Source organism: Copadichromis virginalis, linkage group LG18, assembly GCF_057382275.1.
Source record: "Copadichromis virginalis isolate Kocher_CV1m ecotype Utaka linkage group LG18, C_Virginalis_male_GT1.1, whole genome shotgun sequence".
Taxonomy (NCBI): domain Eukaryota; kingdom Metazoa; phylum Chordata; class Actinopteri; order Cichliformes; family Cichlidae; genus Copadichromis; species Copadichromis virginalis.
The window spans coordinates 23,863,117-23,879,333 of record NC_140635.1 but is presented as its reverse complement, the minus strand read 5'-3'; the positions used below and the strand labels follow the sequence as shown (position 1 = coordinate 23,879,333).

At 41.9% G+C, this 16,217-nt stretch overlaps 1 protein-coding gene across 3 annotated transcripts in view; it reads right to left on the bottom strand.

Moving 5' to 3' along the window:
• The window catches only part of LOC146687901 (ephrin type-A receptor 3-like), an 80,871-nt gene that overhangs the window by 16,245 nt on the left and 48,409 nt on the right, over positions 1-16,217 (bottom strand). For all 3 annotated transcript variants that reach the window (XM_085438795.1, XM_085438796.1, XM_085438797.1), the window contains exons 10-13: positions 15,479-15,587; positions 2,467-2,534; positions 1,944-2,069; positions 1,618-1,803 (exon numbers count right to left, since the gene is read on the bottom strand). In XM_085438795.1, the coding sequence (XP_085294921.1) occupies positions 1,618-1,803; positions 1,944-2,069; positions 2,467-2,534; positions 15,479-15,587 (489 nt within the window). The remainder of the gene's footprint in view (positions 1-1,617; positions 1,804-1,943; positions 2,070-2,466; positions 2,535-15,478; positions 15,588-16,217) is intronic.

The window sequence follows — 16,217 nt, the reverse complement described above, 5'->3', positions numbered from 1 at the left end:
AATAATATCTGATTCATTATAGATGATTTACAAACTAATTATTAACTAATTTGATTACGATGAATAAGAATTAGTTCATTGTTTGTTAACATCCAGATATTAACTGAAGCTGAATCAGCTATAAATGTGCAATTGTTGAGAAATGAAAAATCTTCTTAACTTTAATGCCTCCAGCCACTAACAAGCGTGTATGATACTTATTGTAAAATAGTTTTGCAGAAATCGAAAAGTTGAAATTATGATGGGACCACTGACGCAAACAAAATATTGTAGATTACTCAGGCTACAGTCTCAAAGAGCTAGAGACAAGGAAAAATGTACATTTCCCAACTGTTTGGCAAGTAGTTTCTGGAAAATCGGCGGCTAAAGCCCAGTTACACAGGTCTAGAGATTGATCTGTCAGTCCAGTGCAGCTCCATATACCAACCAGTGCAACCAGTTACCCACAGTGACCGCCAGCAACCTACTGTAACCACTTCCAACAGTTAGAGAATATGTATTTTTCCCTAGCAACCTGTGGTTGCCAGGGGGTCGCTGATTGATCGCAATGCCTGCATGACTGGGCTGCGCAACAGATTTCATAGTGAAAGCTAGAAACCTCCAGTAACTACTTACCAACTAGTTAGGGAATATGCATTTTTCCCAAGCCTGTGGTTTTCAGGAATTTAACCTGTAAGCCTGAGCGATTGAAACCATAGTACAAAAAAACAGAAAAGATCCTTTTTTTTCTAAAATTAAAAATTGTGACATAAAATCAATAAAATTAATAATTATCTGTTGGCTGTCTGCTCATAGTCACATGTATATTTGACATTTTCCTTTATGGATTTTGGTTGTGAACCTGTCATAAGGGCAGACATATCCAGACATAGCAAGAATCAGGATTTCCTTCGAATTGCTTTGATGAATCCTTGCACTTCTTTCAATCTTTGGGCTCAAAGGCATTACGTTGATAGAGATAGTCAGCTGGAGGTGTCCGTGTAGTATTTTCACATTTATCTGGGTAAACGTAGCAGTTACGTTGTCAGACATGGAGTGAGAATGACAAAGAGAGTGAGAGAAAGAGAGTGCTAGAGGGTGAGGAGATGAGACTGGGATTAAGTGAATGAGACAGACAGCGAGAATGGAATAGAGCGAACCAGGGGAGCCACTGAAAGAGAGGGATGGACACTGACTGAGAGAGAAAGCAGCAGCGCGAGATAGAGGTCTGAGACAAGAGCCGAATAGATTTCGAGAAAGATGGAGTGAATGATCGAGAGAGCGTGGCTCAGTGATAACCAATCAACTGTTGTACCAGCACTGCCTTATCTAACACGAACACACGCACTCATTCTAATTTGCCTAAAAACAATCCTGTGAAGTAAACAAATGGTCATTTAAGAGGAGGATGGTTACATCACATGCACACTGCCATGCGTCACCGCTGTGTTACCATGGTAATGGAGCTTTTATCTGATCCAGGGTCAGCTTCGATTTACATCACTGACAGCTCTGCTAAGTCTCAAACAGGTGTGCGACACACAGAGATCGACACAAGAGAAGGGAGAGGGGAGCGAAGGACTCCTTAAAAACATCGTCGTAGTGTAAAGGCTTCGTCACACTGTTGCCTTCACTTACATCTCGTGACGACGCCCTCCAACCTGATGATGTTCGCGTGGTCAAACTGTCCCATAATGGAGGCCTCAGACAGGAAGTCCCGCCTCTGTTTGTCAGAGTATCCTGCTTTCAAACTCTTGATGGCAACGTAGATCTCTCTTTTCCCCTGCATACGCAGCCGGCCACTGCACACCTCGCCAAACTCTCCTACACGTGTGCACAGACACATACATTGAGTTTAACATGGTCTTTTATTGACTCCTTTTAATCCTTAAAATTAAGAAATCATTTAATCCCTTTTTCCTTTATTAAAGTAGTCTACTGCTGGGTTTGTTATGCCAACTCACCAGCTCCGATGACTCTCTCTATGCGAATATTGGAAGCATCTATCTCTTTGGCAAAGTCTCTGACAGCCTGGTTGGGGTCTTCATAGGTGTGAGGATGGATGTAAGTCCTGCTGCCTGGAAGCTTGACTGCACAAGTGGAAAAGCGAGGAAATGGGCACAGAATTTAATTTGCTTACAGCTTAAAAACATGCACTGTAAGAAAATCCGGCCATGTTGGAGATATGGTCTGGAATATTAAAGTTAAAGTTCTCATTGTACATTTCATTTACAAACAAAGCCCGACTGCATTACATGCATGTGAAAAAATAAGGGGTTAATTCTGAGGACGTTGTCACATTAGTGCTTGCCTTTGTTCGTTTACTGAAAAATATTCCACCATCTGTTTGTTGTTTACAGCCATAAATACACGCAGTGATATGATTCATAACATGTGGGTGGCAAGTCTGGTTTTAAGACAAATGACATGCAGATAATATTTATCTAATATAATATTATCTGGATCTGCACATGCTCGTGTCTTTACCTCGCCCATGTTGGAACTGCATCTTTTCTTCATCGGGGTCTTGCTTGGCTTTGATATATCCACAGTGCCTGAAAAAGAGATAATTTTTATTCTAATGCTGTACAATAAGCAGCTCTAAGCTCACAGTAGTGACTATTCTTCCACCACAGTAACGCCACCATCTTCTACACCAGGGGTGTCAAACTCAAATACACAGTGGGCCAAAATTCAAAACTGGAACAAGGTCGCGGGCTAACATTAATATTTACTGAAAAAAAAAATCTTCCTCCAGATTTAAGAATGAATCTCTTCTTATGGACTCAAACAGGTTTTGCTGAAAAACTGAATATGGAGCAAGCAAAGCTTAATACTAAACAATATATATATATTAGCTGTATAATACCAGTAGGCCAGCTCTAATAATAATTTAGTATTGGCTTCGCGGGCCAAATGTAATTAGGGCCAAATTTGGCCCGCGGGCCAGAGTTTGACACCTATGTTCTACACCAACGAAGGGCATGCACACTCACTGGCCACTTTGTTAGGTACACCTGTTCAGCTTCTTGTTAATGCAAATATGCAATAAGATAATCACATGGCAGCAACTCAGTGCATCTTTGGAACATCATGATGACCTGGGGTACTTTAAATGTAGCATCAAAATAGGGAAGAAAGGTAACAATGAACTGAGCAGGAATGGACTGACTACTCATGGTGAAAATGTCTTATAATGCCACTGGTTAGAAGAGAATGGTCTGCTTTGAGTTAACTGGAAAGCAACAGTAACTCAAATATTCACTCACTACAACCAAGCCATGCAGAAGAGCATCTCGAATGCACAACACGTGGAAGAAATATGTGGAGGTGCCACAGATGTCAGAGGACACCTAGATTTTGAGGCAGTTTTGAAGGAAAAAGCGGGTCCAATCCAGTACTAGTAAGGTGTACCTACTAAAGTGGACTGTGCAGTATGTATGTAATTTGCACATATCTGTTTGCTTTTTTAAATCAATGTTATTTTCAGGGAAATCTCTCCACACACCTCTTTCCTCTGAATAAAAGAAGGCTGGAGAAAAAAATAAAAACAACCATTTTTATATTTCTCTGCTTCCAGCGTTCATTGCAGTCCTCCTCGCTGAGCTCTTATGCCCGAGGTTAGAGAATTAATGTGTTTGTATATGTATATGGCAGAGATCAATGCACTAATGCACTCCTCTGTACCTTCCCTTGGACCCTTCTGGCCATCAAGCACCGCTTTTAACTGTAGCCACACACACCCACATTTATGCCCTTTCCCCAGCCCCCTCTGGGCACCCTGCAGCAAGAGTCAGCCCAATGATCAAGACAAAATATTGACAAATTGATCAGCTCAATCTTGCACTGCAGCTGTGTGGAAGTGTTAACTTTTTCTGTCTTACAGACCTCGCGGGGGAGGGTTTGTGCTTCTGTGTGTGTTCCTGACAGAACGGTGTATTTTCTCTCCACTTTGTTGGTCGTTTGCCTCAAACAGTGTTTAAGAGCTATAATCAACCATAACACTGTCTCTGAGATTTACCGCACCTTTAAATTTAGATCAAAACTTCAGGACAAAAACATAAAATGTAAAAGCAGTATCATATAATGGTTCACTAACCACAACATAAATACCACATGGTTTCTATTTTTCTCTCCTCCTCTTTCATTTCAAGGTAATTTACAATAAGTGAATTTGTGGATGTTTATTTATTTGTTTTGTCTTTGCTTTGTATTCTTTAGTTTATTACTATAATCTAAGAGGACTGCTAAAGGTCATAGGTCTCCCCTCCTTTCCTCCCTTTTATCACATTCTCCTTGAGTCTTGTACAGGTAAAGGAGGACTTAGCCAGTATGTCTGTCCATCATGAAGACAAATTGATTTGGGCTCAGGGCCAGGAGTAAGAAATCTGAAGCATAGACAGCGCGCGATTTAAGAAAGCAGTGGAGAGGAGGACGAAAGAGAAACGGAGACTGAAAGAAACAGCGGGCCAAGATTTGATAAAGCAAAGGAGAGGAGAAATGAGATAAAGACAAAAATAATAAAAGAGAGGACTACTGAGGGAAAAAGAAATATGATGTGCTCTGACTAAGGATGAAGCACACGGCAACAGAAATGCAGAAAGGTGGGGTTCCACTAGGCTCAGAAAATCTCAGTCATTTGGTGTTTAATCCTTGTGTTGATTTTACACAGCTGAATGCATGGCATAACCCAGACATCAATAGGCTGTTTTGGGAATACACACAAACACACACACACTTAACGGCAGAGACTGGTTACTGGTATTTGAGGATAAAGAGAGGGGGGCATAATGTTCTTATGAAATGGGAGGTGGGGCCCACCTGGTTATCAGCTGAGCTCAAGCTAGCTGAGCACCAAGGGACTATCATTACCCCCTTGACTCACACTCCCACACACAAAGAGCTTTGGGGCATGCGTTTAAAACATATGGGGAATGGGTACATGGGTCACACCTCGACTCTAGCTGTGATAATCTCGTGGGGATGCGTACACACACACACGCAAACACATACGTGTGTATATGATCAGCAAAACACCAAAACCAATGGTTGAAACACCTCCGGATCACTCTTTTAGTTTGTAACCATGGGTGCATGCTGCTTATCTGTGAGTGTGTGTGTGTCTGATGGGAAATGAACACATTTCCATAGTAATTACAGAGCAACTCATTTCTCCTCTCCAGTTAGAAGTGTCATGAATCATTAGCGCTGCAGTTTTAAACACGGTGCAAAACCTGACATGGCTGTGGCTTTTGTTTTCCCCTGACAGCTGTATCTCTGTGTGTGCGTCTAAAACAGATATTTAATATCTCCAATTAAATGCAGCTGACCTGTGATTGCTCGACTAAAGACGCTGGAATAAGACCTTTCCATTTCTTTACTTGCTAATTTTAGTGATTTTTCACGTTTCATTTTTAAACGAAAATTTACGAATAGTAATAGAAAAATTGCACAGCTGAAAACAAGCATTGCACTGTCGATACTTTGCCATGTTTAAACAGTTTAAACAGTTCATCTGCTCCTCCAGTCGAAGGTCATTTTTTCCCCCATACAGTCTAATCTGTTCCATCCATTGATCACAGCTAGTGATGTGGTGTGGTTAAAGTCGAGAAGATTTACAAAAATCTTAACCAAACAGTATCTGTTTTAACAACCTTCCCCCCGTCTGTTTGCTCTCAGCGTGTTGGGTTTGGCGTCCCAGTTCAAGAGCTAATAAGCAGAGCAGTGAAAGACATCGCAGAATAGCACAGCTTGGGGTGCTTTAGTGGCTTCACAACTTAAGATAATTTTGTTTCTCCTTCCAGGCATCAACACAGTGGTGCACAGTTTCAATGATTTATCCACACACTGCATCCACCCGCCTTTCTGGCTTAACACTTAGACCCCCGGAGAGCAGTCATTTTGGTTTTCTACCTTAGACCCCCGCGGAATCCATGTTCTTGTCATTCACTCGGGATTAATTAACCAAATCTTAGAATATCAGTCTCAGATACTGTGTGCTGTAGGTTAAGATACCCTTCTTTCTCTTTACAAGTGATACAGGAGTCAAGGAGATGATATAATTGTGTTATGTTATATAATTATATATACACTGACCAAAAACCGACTGAGTGCAACTGCTTAAAACACTGTGTTGCCCGTGACGTACCCTTGTTCAATTACTAGTTTCTTGCCGCATGGATTTACCATACGTTATGAACACTCATAGAGTCTGGTGCAGGAACAGACTTTATAATGAGGAAGTCCTCCTGGATTTCCACTAGCGGATCCTCGATCATGCTGTACTGCACTGTGACGTGAACGGTCCTGGGCTATACTTTGCTGCGTCTGATTTAAAGTACACCCACCAATCACGCAAAAACACACATTAATGGACTTCTGTATCAGTATCAAAGCCGGGCTCTCACCTTTCTCTCTGCCTCACTGTTCCACTTCAGTGAGGACAACAGGCTATCCCTGTCCTCCAAAGCCACACACTCCACATTTGCATATCAATTTGCTTTTTAATATAATACTCTGTCACTCGAGACCCATTTGTCATTCGGCGAGAAAGCTTCTACCCTCGCAGAACTCCATCCATATATTATTTTCGTCGTGGCCCCTCCCCGTTTTCTTCCCTCTTCCTTTCCCCCGCTGCACTTTATCTCTCTGAGGTGTTAAATTCTTCCCTAATTCTGCCTTTAAGTGTCTGACTGCCAACATGTCCTCTCTTTCTTCTTTTTGTTGCAATCCATTCATCCTCTCTGAACAGGCCCTGACTTGTGCTCTTTATGTAGTTGTGCTGCTTTCTTTGTCAGAGAGCAAGATTCACCACTAGGAGCTGGAAGGGGGGGATAAAGAAAGATATAGGGAGAAGGAAAGGGAGATTGAGAACAAGAGTGTTGACAGGCAAGAATGCACAATAGGGGTCCAAGCCTGCATACCAACTAACAAGCAATCAGATGGAGGGGAAGAGTAAGGCGAGACAGGAAGGCAGCCGTAGGAATAGAAACTCCAAGGTTAACATAAGTGATGTGGACAGAGAGCGGGAGAGCAGGGGCAGCGTTTGTGCTGCAGCAATCTGAGCTGAAGCACAAGCAGAAGAGAAAGATGAGATGCAAACAAAAGGGGGAAAAGTTAAACAGATAAAGCAGCAAGGAGAAGTAAAATCTGGAAACAATCCAGTGTAGGCTATCCCCACAAGCATAACGGGATCAGCAAACTGCTGTTCACCCCTTAAGGAAAGAGAAGAAAGAGAGAAAGAATAAAAGACTTGATAGACAGATTGAGAGCAGATGACAAAAAGAAGAGTGTCAGGCACCAGTTTGGCTGCAGGACATGTCCTGAGAAAGAAATGTTATGTGTCTTGGCTAAACCACAAGGTAATAGGAAAAAAGAAGATCAGAAGAACTGGAGAAATTAAGGAGTCGATTGGACAAATAACAGATGTGTTTACTTCATCTTATACATACATATATATACATCATATTCACTCAGTTTTTATTCATCCACGCATTCCTGCTCTAAATTAAAGGAAGCCAGATCATTTCATATTGTTATCATTGCAGATTACTGCAGTGTGTGATGGCAAGAACACACCAAAAAACCTGGCCAGGTTTCCAGTTCATTACAAGACAAGCAGAAGATATATCCACACTGAAATGTACTCAAACAGACACTTTGGGGTAGTCGGCCCACTTGACTCTGGGAGGGTAACAGAGCACACAGAGGTTAACTCACATGGACACGAGGTGAATGCTCGATATCAGACTGTGCCGTTGACACTAATGTGGGCTAAAATATCAGACCTCCCGATGCATGCATCCGTATTTACTATTAAAGTTTAAGTGATACGTCTCTCCTCAGGAGGTCAGGATTGTAAAACCTGTAAAATCATCTGGCCTCCTGCATGGATTTTGCTTTGCATGTGGGACATATGCACATTTTAATTTTTCTCATTCTAATTTATACTTTAACCAATTCAATTTTTGTATATAGTTAGCTATTTAATTACAATAAAATAAAATAAAATCTCAGCATTTATGTTGTTTTAGCCGTCCCTTGATCACTGAGAAAATATGGTTAAAAGTTGTTACACAGAGGTTTCTAACACATTACACACACTACACTAACCCCTGCAGCGCCCTGTTCCAATAAGTCATTTTGTCCTCGTCCTGGATATGTCTTTTTTCAGTTGTTGTCCTGTTTTGTTCATAAACAAAGTAAATTAAAAACTATTTTTAATCTTCATCAGTATTTCACAGTAGCCCAAATATAGATGCCACATGTGTATGAGTGCAGGAAGTGTGAAAAAGCAAGCCCCGTCTTTCTCTGATATTGTCAGTGTTATGCCAAGTCTTCATTTTTTGGTCTATTAGCCTCGGGTTCCATTGCTGCTTCCCATTTTCCCCTCAGTCTGACTCCAAACTATTGAGAGAAAGCGAGTGGCAGACAACACCATCGACAGCAACGAGCTGTGCTGATTTGTGCTTCCTCTGATAATTGAATTAAGTAGTCAGTGATTCTGCTGTCATTTTATTAGACCGGGGCTGGACTAGGTTGCTAAAGCTCATCAGTGCAGTGTGGAATTAGGACAATGACCACTGTCAGATATTGATTGTGTCCTCTGGTCTGTAATATGTTGTTTCAGAGGATGCAATAGCCTGCAGCTCGTAAAAAGCTATTTTGTCAAAGAATCATTAACATCTCTCTATGCTAAACACTGAGTGTAGCATAGAGAGAAGAAAAAGAAAGCTTGGAGTTGGAAGCGCATGGAGCAGCAGAAATATGAGAGCGACGAGTTATAGCGAAAGAGTGAGAATGCAGGCAGGGTGGAGTGGGTGGAGATGAGTGTCAGGGGTGATTTGTGACAGAATAGCGGGAAGAGTGAAAGGGAAGGTTTACAAGCTGGTAGTGAGCTATGATGTATGGTTTGGAAACGGTGGCACTAACAAAAAGCCCGGAGGCGGAGTTGGAGGTGGCAGAGCCGATGATGCTAAGATTTTCATCTGAAGTGACCAGGAGGGACAGGATAAGAAAGGAGTATATCATAGGCACAGTTCAGGTTGAGCAGTTTGGAGACAAAGTTAAAGATTCAAGGCTGAGATGGTTGAAAGAAAAAGTGGAGAGTGGAGAACAGTGCCACTTGAGAAAGAACCAGACAGGGACGCAAACAGGCTGATCAAACGAAAGGAAACTTTGGCCGGACAGTATGAGGAGATCGATTTTTCACAAAAGGCAGAGAGAGTTCGAAGGGATGAGAGCGATGCAAATACAGATGGTGGAATAACCTTGAAACTGAGCAGGACAGAGGCCACTCTTTGAAAAAGTATAAAGAGAAGGTCCAAAGACATAAACAAAGCAGCAATGTGAGGCAAAGAGAAGAAGCCAAAGATGTAACCTTCGACTAGTTTTAGCTTGAACTTGAATGTTCTGGGGGGTAATGACCAGCCATCTTTTATAAGAAGTTAGAAGTCGGCTGTCGACTAAAAAATGGATACACTCGAAGGTACGGAAGAGTCCAAAGAGGATCATTCATGTAAAAACTGCATTCATTTCCTTTCCTCTCTTCTCCTCCTCATCTCCTCGCCTGTCACCTCCTCTCTTCCCTCTCGTCACCTCTCATCTCCTCTCCTCTTTCATTTCCTGTCTCTCCACATTATTTTCCCACTGCTAATCAGAATGACTAGAAAAATGAAATCAGTAAATCATTAGTCACCCCTCCAGCATGACACAATGAAATGACACATCTATCCACACACATAAATAAAAACACCCTGCTGTGGGCATCTGCTCTCGTCATTACTCGTGATAATGGTGATGCCATTTAATATCAAGCTATTAAATAAAAAATAATTACTGGGAATGAAATCAATGGATTAAATTCACTCTCATTATTTTCGCAGCAAAACCGAAAACCTGAAAGCTTGAGCGGCGACAAACACTGAGGTGATTGTGGATAATTAATTGAGTCAAAGCAGCATGGAATCAAAAAAACAAACAAACAAACAAAGACAGACTGATTTTTAAAAGTTACTGAGCGTCGATGAACAGAACGAGCGAGTACGATTTCTTCTTCTGGCTCTTTTCACTCTCCATCTTGGCTACGTCTGGCACCAGCTCAGCACTCTCTGACCACAGTGTAAAAAGATTTACTCAGCTCGGGCTAATTATTAGGAAGGGGAAATGATTAGCTGAAGAGTTATGACTAATAAATCTGTCTATGTTTCATTAACACCCTGTTTGGAAACATTTCATTCCGGTGTCTCTCATTAAAGAGAGTGGAGTCGAAGAAGGAAAGGAAAAAGAAGGTAGGGGAAAGAAAAGGTAGGACGTGAGGGAATCCTAGCAGTGTGGTCTGAAGCCGTGCTTTGGTAATGGGTGTAATGTAGAAGAATCTTTAACAGCACGGTGAAAGGTCAAATTGTACAGGATGCAAAAAGAGAGGGAGAAGCATGTCATCTGTATCATTAAGTGAAGTGCATTTTGTATTTGCAGCGAGATCCGTGTGAAACTAATTTCCCTAATGATGTTACTACACCGACGCAACTTGATTAGGTCATGTTCGTAATATGTGCGCTTATATAAGTGTGTGTGTAGTGGATAAAAGCTTTTAAATGCACCATAAAACCCTGGATGAAAACAGTTTTTGAGGTTTTTCAGATGTTTATAGGGCATTTGATCTGTCCCACTGCAACATCTGCTCATTTGCATAGATCCTGCCTGATACATTCTTGCACCTGCGGCAACTAGCTGCTGTTATTGCACTGTTTGCACGCTACTTTCTAGGCATTCTGCAGACAAAGCTGTATTTGGCTACACCCTACAGCTTAGCTGCATTCGCTGACAGCGCCGCCATCCAAGCAATACGTACAAATGACACCCTTGCATATGTCTACACGCGTGTCGCCAAACCTGGCCTGTTTTAGATTTTTACACAGAACCTTCTGGCTAACAAACCATTATTAATGTTATTATTGAGCAAACAGACCAACAGCACCCACAGGGGAAGCTGCATTGGCTGATTTTAACCTCAATCAAATTCACCGTTTGGAAATAGCAGGTGTGTTGCTTATGCCCTTATTTTTTTTTTCTATTTCCTGGGGTGGGGGGGTTCTAATCTTTTTCATTTTTTCGAAATACAAACTGAATATCTTTTTCTCACGGCATCTTTGAAATACAAAAACAGCCCCCACCCCCAATACGCTTATACATTTTCGAGCTGTTTTACACTCAGCGTTGTAGATCTTCAGCCTCCTTCTCTCAATGCGTCTTCACTCTGCTCTCTCCTCTCTCAGCAGCGTGTTTTCATTAGCACATGCCTCACGTTTTTTTCATCCTTCCTCTCCTCTTTTGTGTCATTAAGTTTTTAAGAATAACCCTGGGCTCCACAACAGATGCTGTGGTGGTAAAAGAGCTTACACGCACAGACACGATTGCACATCAACAGGATATGCTATTGTGTTTGCGAGGTAGAGCTGTTACCGCTCTCTGTTAGTGAGACTGAAAAGTCTTTCTCCTACTATGACATCTTACTTTCCTTTGTGTTTCTTTCTCCTTTCACCTTTTGTTATTCCGTACTCCGCTTTAAAAAAAAAAGTTTCCTTTCTCAGAAATAAGAATAATACATAACAATGAAGATGATAAGATTCGAAACACTGCAAGATGGCGATCAGCAGATTTCTATTAGATCCCAATTCAATGGAAAAATAACAAAAAACACAGCTTTGGTAAATAGTAGTACGTCTTATTTTGAAGTAAGATTCGAGTTGGTTTCTTTTTTTCATATTTCTTTTGACGTTTGCTTTAACAGATTGTGACCCTTGACTCCCTGCCAGATATCTACAGCTCTGACAACAGATGTGCTCCACGCATGGACAGACTACAGACGAACCAACTTAAAAAAAACGGGCATGACATAGATGGAACAACTTCACGCAAACTTCTCGCCAAAACTCCTACTTTAAAAACACGAAAACAGAAAGAAAGAGAAAAAAAGGCATTCAGGAACCTGGCATGTAACCAAAATCTACGGCTGTTTGGAAAAGGAGACGGTTGTGAGGCCGAAGGATCATTAGACTGCAAACAAAGCAGAAGCACAAACACACACACACACGCACACCGATGCTGAGAGGCAGAAGCTGTAACATGTTTAACAAGAAGAACGAGAGAAAGTGAGGAACAGCGGAGAGAGCGTTTTCTGCGTGAAAGGCCATCTGCTGAATCCATGGCTATGCCAGTCGCTTTCTAGCTCCCCATCGTTCGCACCTGCCAGCACGCCAAAGCACCCTCAGGAGGACAAAAGCACCTTCGCATTTTGCACGCTTTCGCACACAAACACACACCGTAACGCGTGTACTCGCCTCGCAATAATGGCACGCACACAGCAATAGCGGGTGTGATTTGTCAGCGCAGCGCTGTGTCTGAGGAGCTTTCGATGTTTTTACATGTTTTCCCTCCTGCGGTAACAATAACATAACTGCACTTTAATAAACGAGAGCAGGACAGAATAGAATAGCTGCAAATCAAACCGTTTATGAGGCTGAGCTGTTCAGCGTGCAGCCAGGAAAGGCTACAGTAAGCCTGTATGTGCTTCTGTGGCTGTGAAAGTTATATTATAGTTGAGCGATAGGAAGCGCTGATCACATTGTTCAAAATGTTGTTAGCATTCTGGACTTAGTAAGACCCTTTTTACACATGGTTTTAAAATGTATTGCTAGCAATAAGTTTAGAAGTGTACAGTTAGGAAATAGTGCCGTTTGCACCTGTGTCATCATTATCCTCCAAGGACTTCCTTACTGTATATGTCAAAGAGCCCCTGTGCATCCCTTCATTTGCTGTCTATTGCCAGCCAAGTTCCAGGCTTGTTTAGCACGAGCTATAAAAGACAACACAATGGTTTGAGAAGAAAGGTGTGATTTATTTCAGCATCTGAGACTGCCATTTGTCAGGGCGCAGGATAAGATGAAAAACAGCCGCCACATATGGACACATTAGCATTCATACCATGTTAAGAAGTTGGATCAAAATGCATATCTGCAGTTGCTTACATTTTGTTCTTAGCGCCGCCCACTTGCGATCTGACTGCACTTCCATTCAATTTAGTGATTACTGGGGGAAATTTTTTACACAGCGAGTAAAGGTTGGGGAGCTATGGAGAAAAACGCACCACACACGTCTCGTGGAAAATCAATCAAGAACAGAACAGGAAATGAAAACTGAGGAGCCAAAAGACGTTCAAAATAATGAGAAAAGCAGAAGCAGAGAGAGTGAAATTAGAGAAGGGAGAATCTGACTGATTGACAGATACGATGGAACGGGTGAAAAGAGAGAAGAATGGACAACACGAGGAGACATTTGAAAAAATAAAAATGTTCTCCCAATTCCTCAGAAACCTCAAGGACGACACTTTTATTGCACACAGAAGTGCAATCGCCCACCTATCAGCTCTCCTAGTCTTACTCCACGTCTCTCTCTACTCTTTCAAACTCGCTTGTAATCTGCCTTTTCATCTTTTACCCCTTGCACCTCTGCCTTCTTCCCCTGGCTCTCCTTCTCCTTCCATCTACTTTTCTCTCCTCCTCTTTAAAGCCCACCTCCTCTTTCTTTCTATCTCTCACACCATCTGAAAATGTAGCTCTCTTGTGGCTCAAACATACTTCAAATGTACTTCTCCCCCCCTTTGCTGCAGCCTGTCATTCTCACTGCCAATCTAATATGTTTATTCTCCACTTGTGTCTCTCCTTTACCTCGCTTCTGTCCATCTCTCTCCCCCCTGAGCTCTCTCTCTCCCGCTCTTGTCTCTCTAGTGATGCGGCTTTGATCCTCGCTTCCTTCCCCAGTTACAAATGCACTCCACCTATGCACACATGCACACAAATACACACACGCGCACACACTCTTGACAGGTGTACAGATGTTGTTTAATAGAAAGCAGTAATCAACACTGCCTTCTCCCCGGCATCCACACCTCTGTGAGTAAATGAAAGAAAGACAGATACAGAGAGAGAGAATAACAGAGGAAGAGAGGGAGACCTTAAATTGATGGCAGTGCATCGACCCCTCTGTAAAACCTAGTTAACACCTCGCCAGCCTGTGAAACCCGATTAGACAAGTGGTAGTGTGTGTTTGTGTCATCGCGTCGCGTTCAAAGCACAAAATGTTGCACAGGTTGTTTTTCTTTGCAGACGGACAATCCCATTACAGGCTCTTGATTAAAAAAATGTTGATGCGATCCTGTTCACGTGCTTTGAGTGCAGTGTGCGTCTGTGTTTCTTTGCTGATTACCTTCCTCTTACTCAATAGTGAATAGAGCACTCAGCTTGATAAGCAATCACCTGAATCAATACTAATCTTTTAAGCGAGTGCATGTGCATGTTTGCATGGATGCATAGTAGCAGAGTTCTTAAAATGTGGCTAATCTCCTGTAATTTGAACTCATACAGGATAAACATTTAATTACAGGTACAGTGAGTCACAAATGCCTGTCATCCCTACTTCTCTCTCCTCATCCATTTCTTCCTCTCTAAAGAGCCTTCTTTTAACTTACATCCTTTCATCTTCTAGCCTCTCAACCACTCTGCATTCTTTTACTTTCCTTTCTTCTTCTTCTCTCACGTCCTTCTCCTCTATGGCCTTCTGTGAGTCAGAGCATTACCAGCAGTCTAACCTTCAAAGAGAGTGATCATTGAAAGTCCATGCTCTTCACATACAGAATAACACGGCCTTTAGTTGGACTTTGGCGCCTGTGTAAATGTCAAAGTTGGAGGGTCTGCTTTGGCACACCCACGCGTAATCCCTCAGAGACAGACAGAGAGATATGAAGAGCGCTTAGCTTGCGTGTGCATGAATGCACATGTTCATAGGGCTCACTGAATTTAAGCTCAGTCAATTTCAGCCTAAATCTTTTTTGTTGGTGACCCAATAAAGTAGAACAACTGAGAAAATAGCTGTCTGGAGTTTAGCTCATTCGCTGTGTTAGAGTGGCCAAAAAACTGTATCCCATCAATTTAAAGGGTAAAATTTCTGATATTTTAGGTTCTTTTTATATCTTTCCTCAGGCAAGCCCACTGGTTCATACTGAACATGGGAACTGTTTAGTCAGAAATATTATATAATTTTATTTTTTTTAAATAACAAAAAAGCATTTCTTACAACTAGCTGATTTTTTTCAACAATTGTTATTCCAAAGGAGTAAATATTGTGAAAAGAACTTGAAATTGTGGCCCATTTTCAGCTGCGTTTAAGTGCGCCTTTGAGCAGCACTGTGTGAAACTGACTCCAAATAAAGTCGCCACATTCAGTGCATCAAAAGAACGTGTCACCCACAGCAACAGTGTAGCTCATAACTGTGCTTTTTAATAGTTGTTGGACAACAATAAAGGTCTGTGGCCCAGCGAGACAGTAAGATGTACCAGGCTTTGGCTACAGGGATTATTTCCAATACATTTAAGAATGGTGACAAAATGACATAATATTAACAGGGAGGTAATTGCCAACCCCTTCTTACTGCTGGCCCTACCTTCCGCTGACAACGAAGCAAGTCACCAGGAAGATGAGGAGAACAATTCCCCCTGCGATCGACACAGCCAGAATGGTAGACTGATTAGGGTCCCCTATGGCCAAAACATCTACAAAAGAGAAAAAGTGAAGACTGTTATTTAAGCAAGCATAAATGAGATTGGGAAAAAAAAGTCAGCAATGTTTTCTACAGGGGAAAATTGACAGAAGAAAATACTAAGGAAGGCTGGGAGTTAAAAAGATAACAAGTGAGAGTGAGAAAGTGGCGGAGGAGGATAGAGATAGAATGAAATATGATAGCAATAGAAAAAGAGGTAAAAGACAGAGGCTGAGGGAGACTGAAAAAAGAGAGGGCCGCAAACGAGTAAAGGAAAGAAAGGGAGGTGGATGGAATAGTAAGTAAGGTCCTTGATGAAAAGCGCTCTCCCTCTCTACATTCCCTGCGAGGGTATGAGAGTAGACATGAAAGCTATTCCCATTCTTCTGTGCTGTCCAAATGGATATGTTAACATTGCACATAACAAGGCTACCACCGAGAACTTTCTGCAAAGATGCATCGATTTTTACGCCACACCAATCGAGCCATTACTCAAAACAAATACCTCATTTATCTGGTTTAGCTAAGCATGGGCAGACATGTGCGACTGAGTGTGTATGCACTGCATATATGTGTGTGCTTGTGCCTGTGTTGAAGAGGCAAATTAAAGCTCCAAGGTAAGTACAGATAAGCATTGATCTCC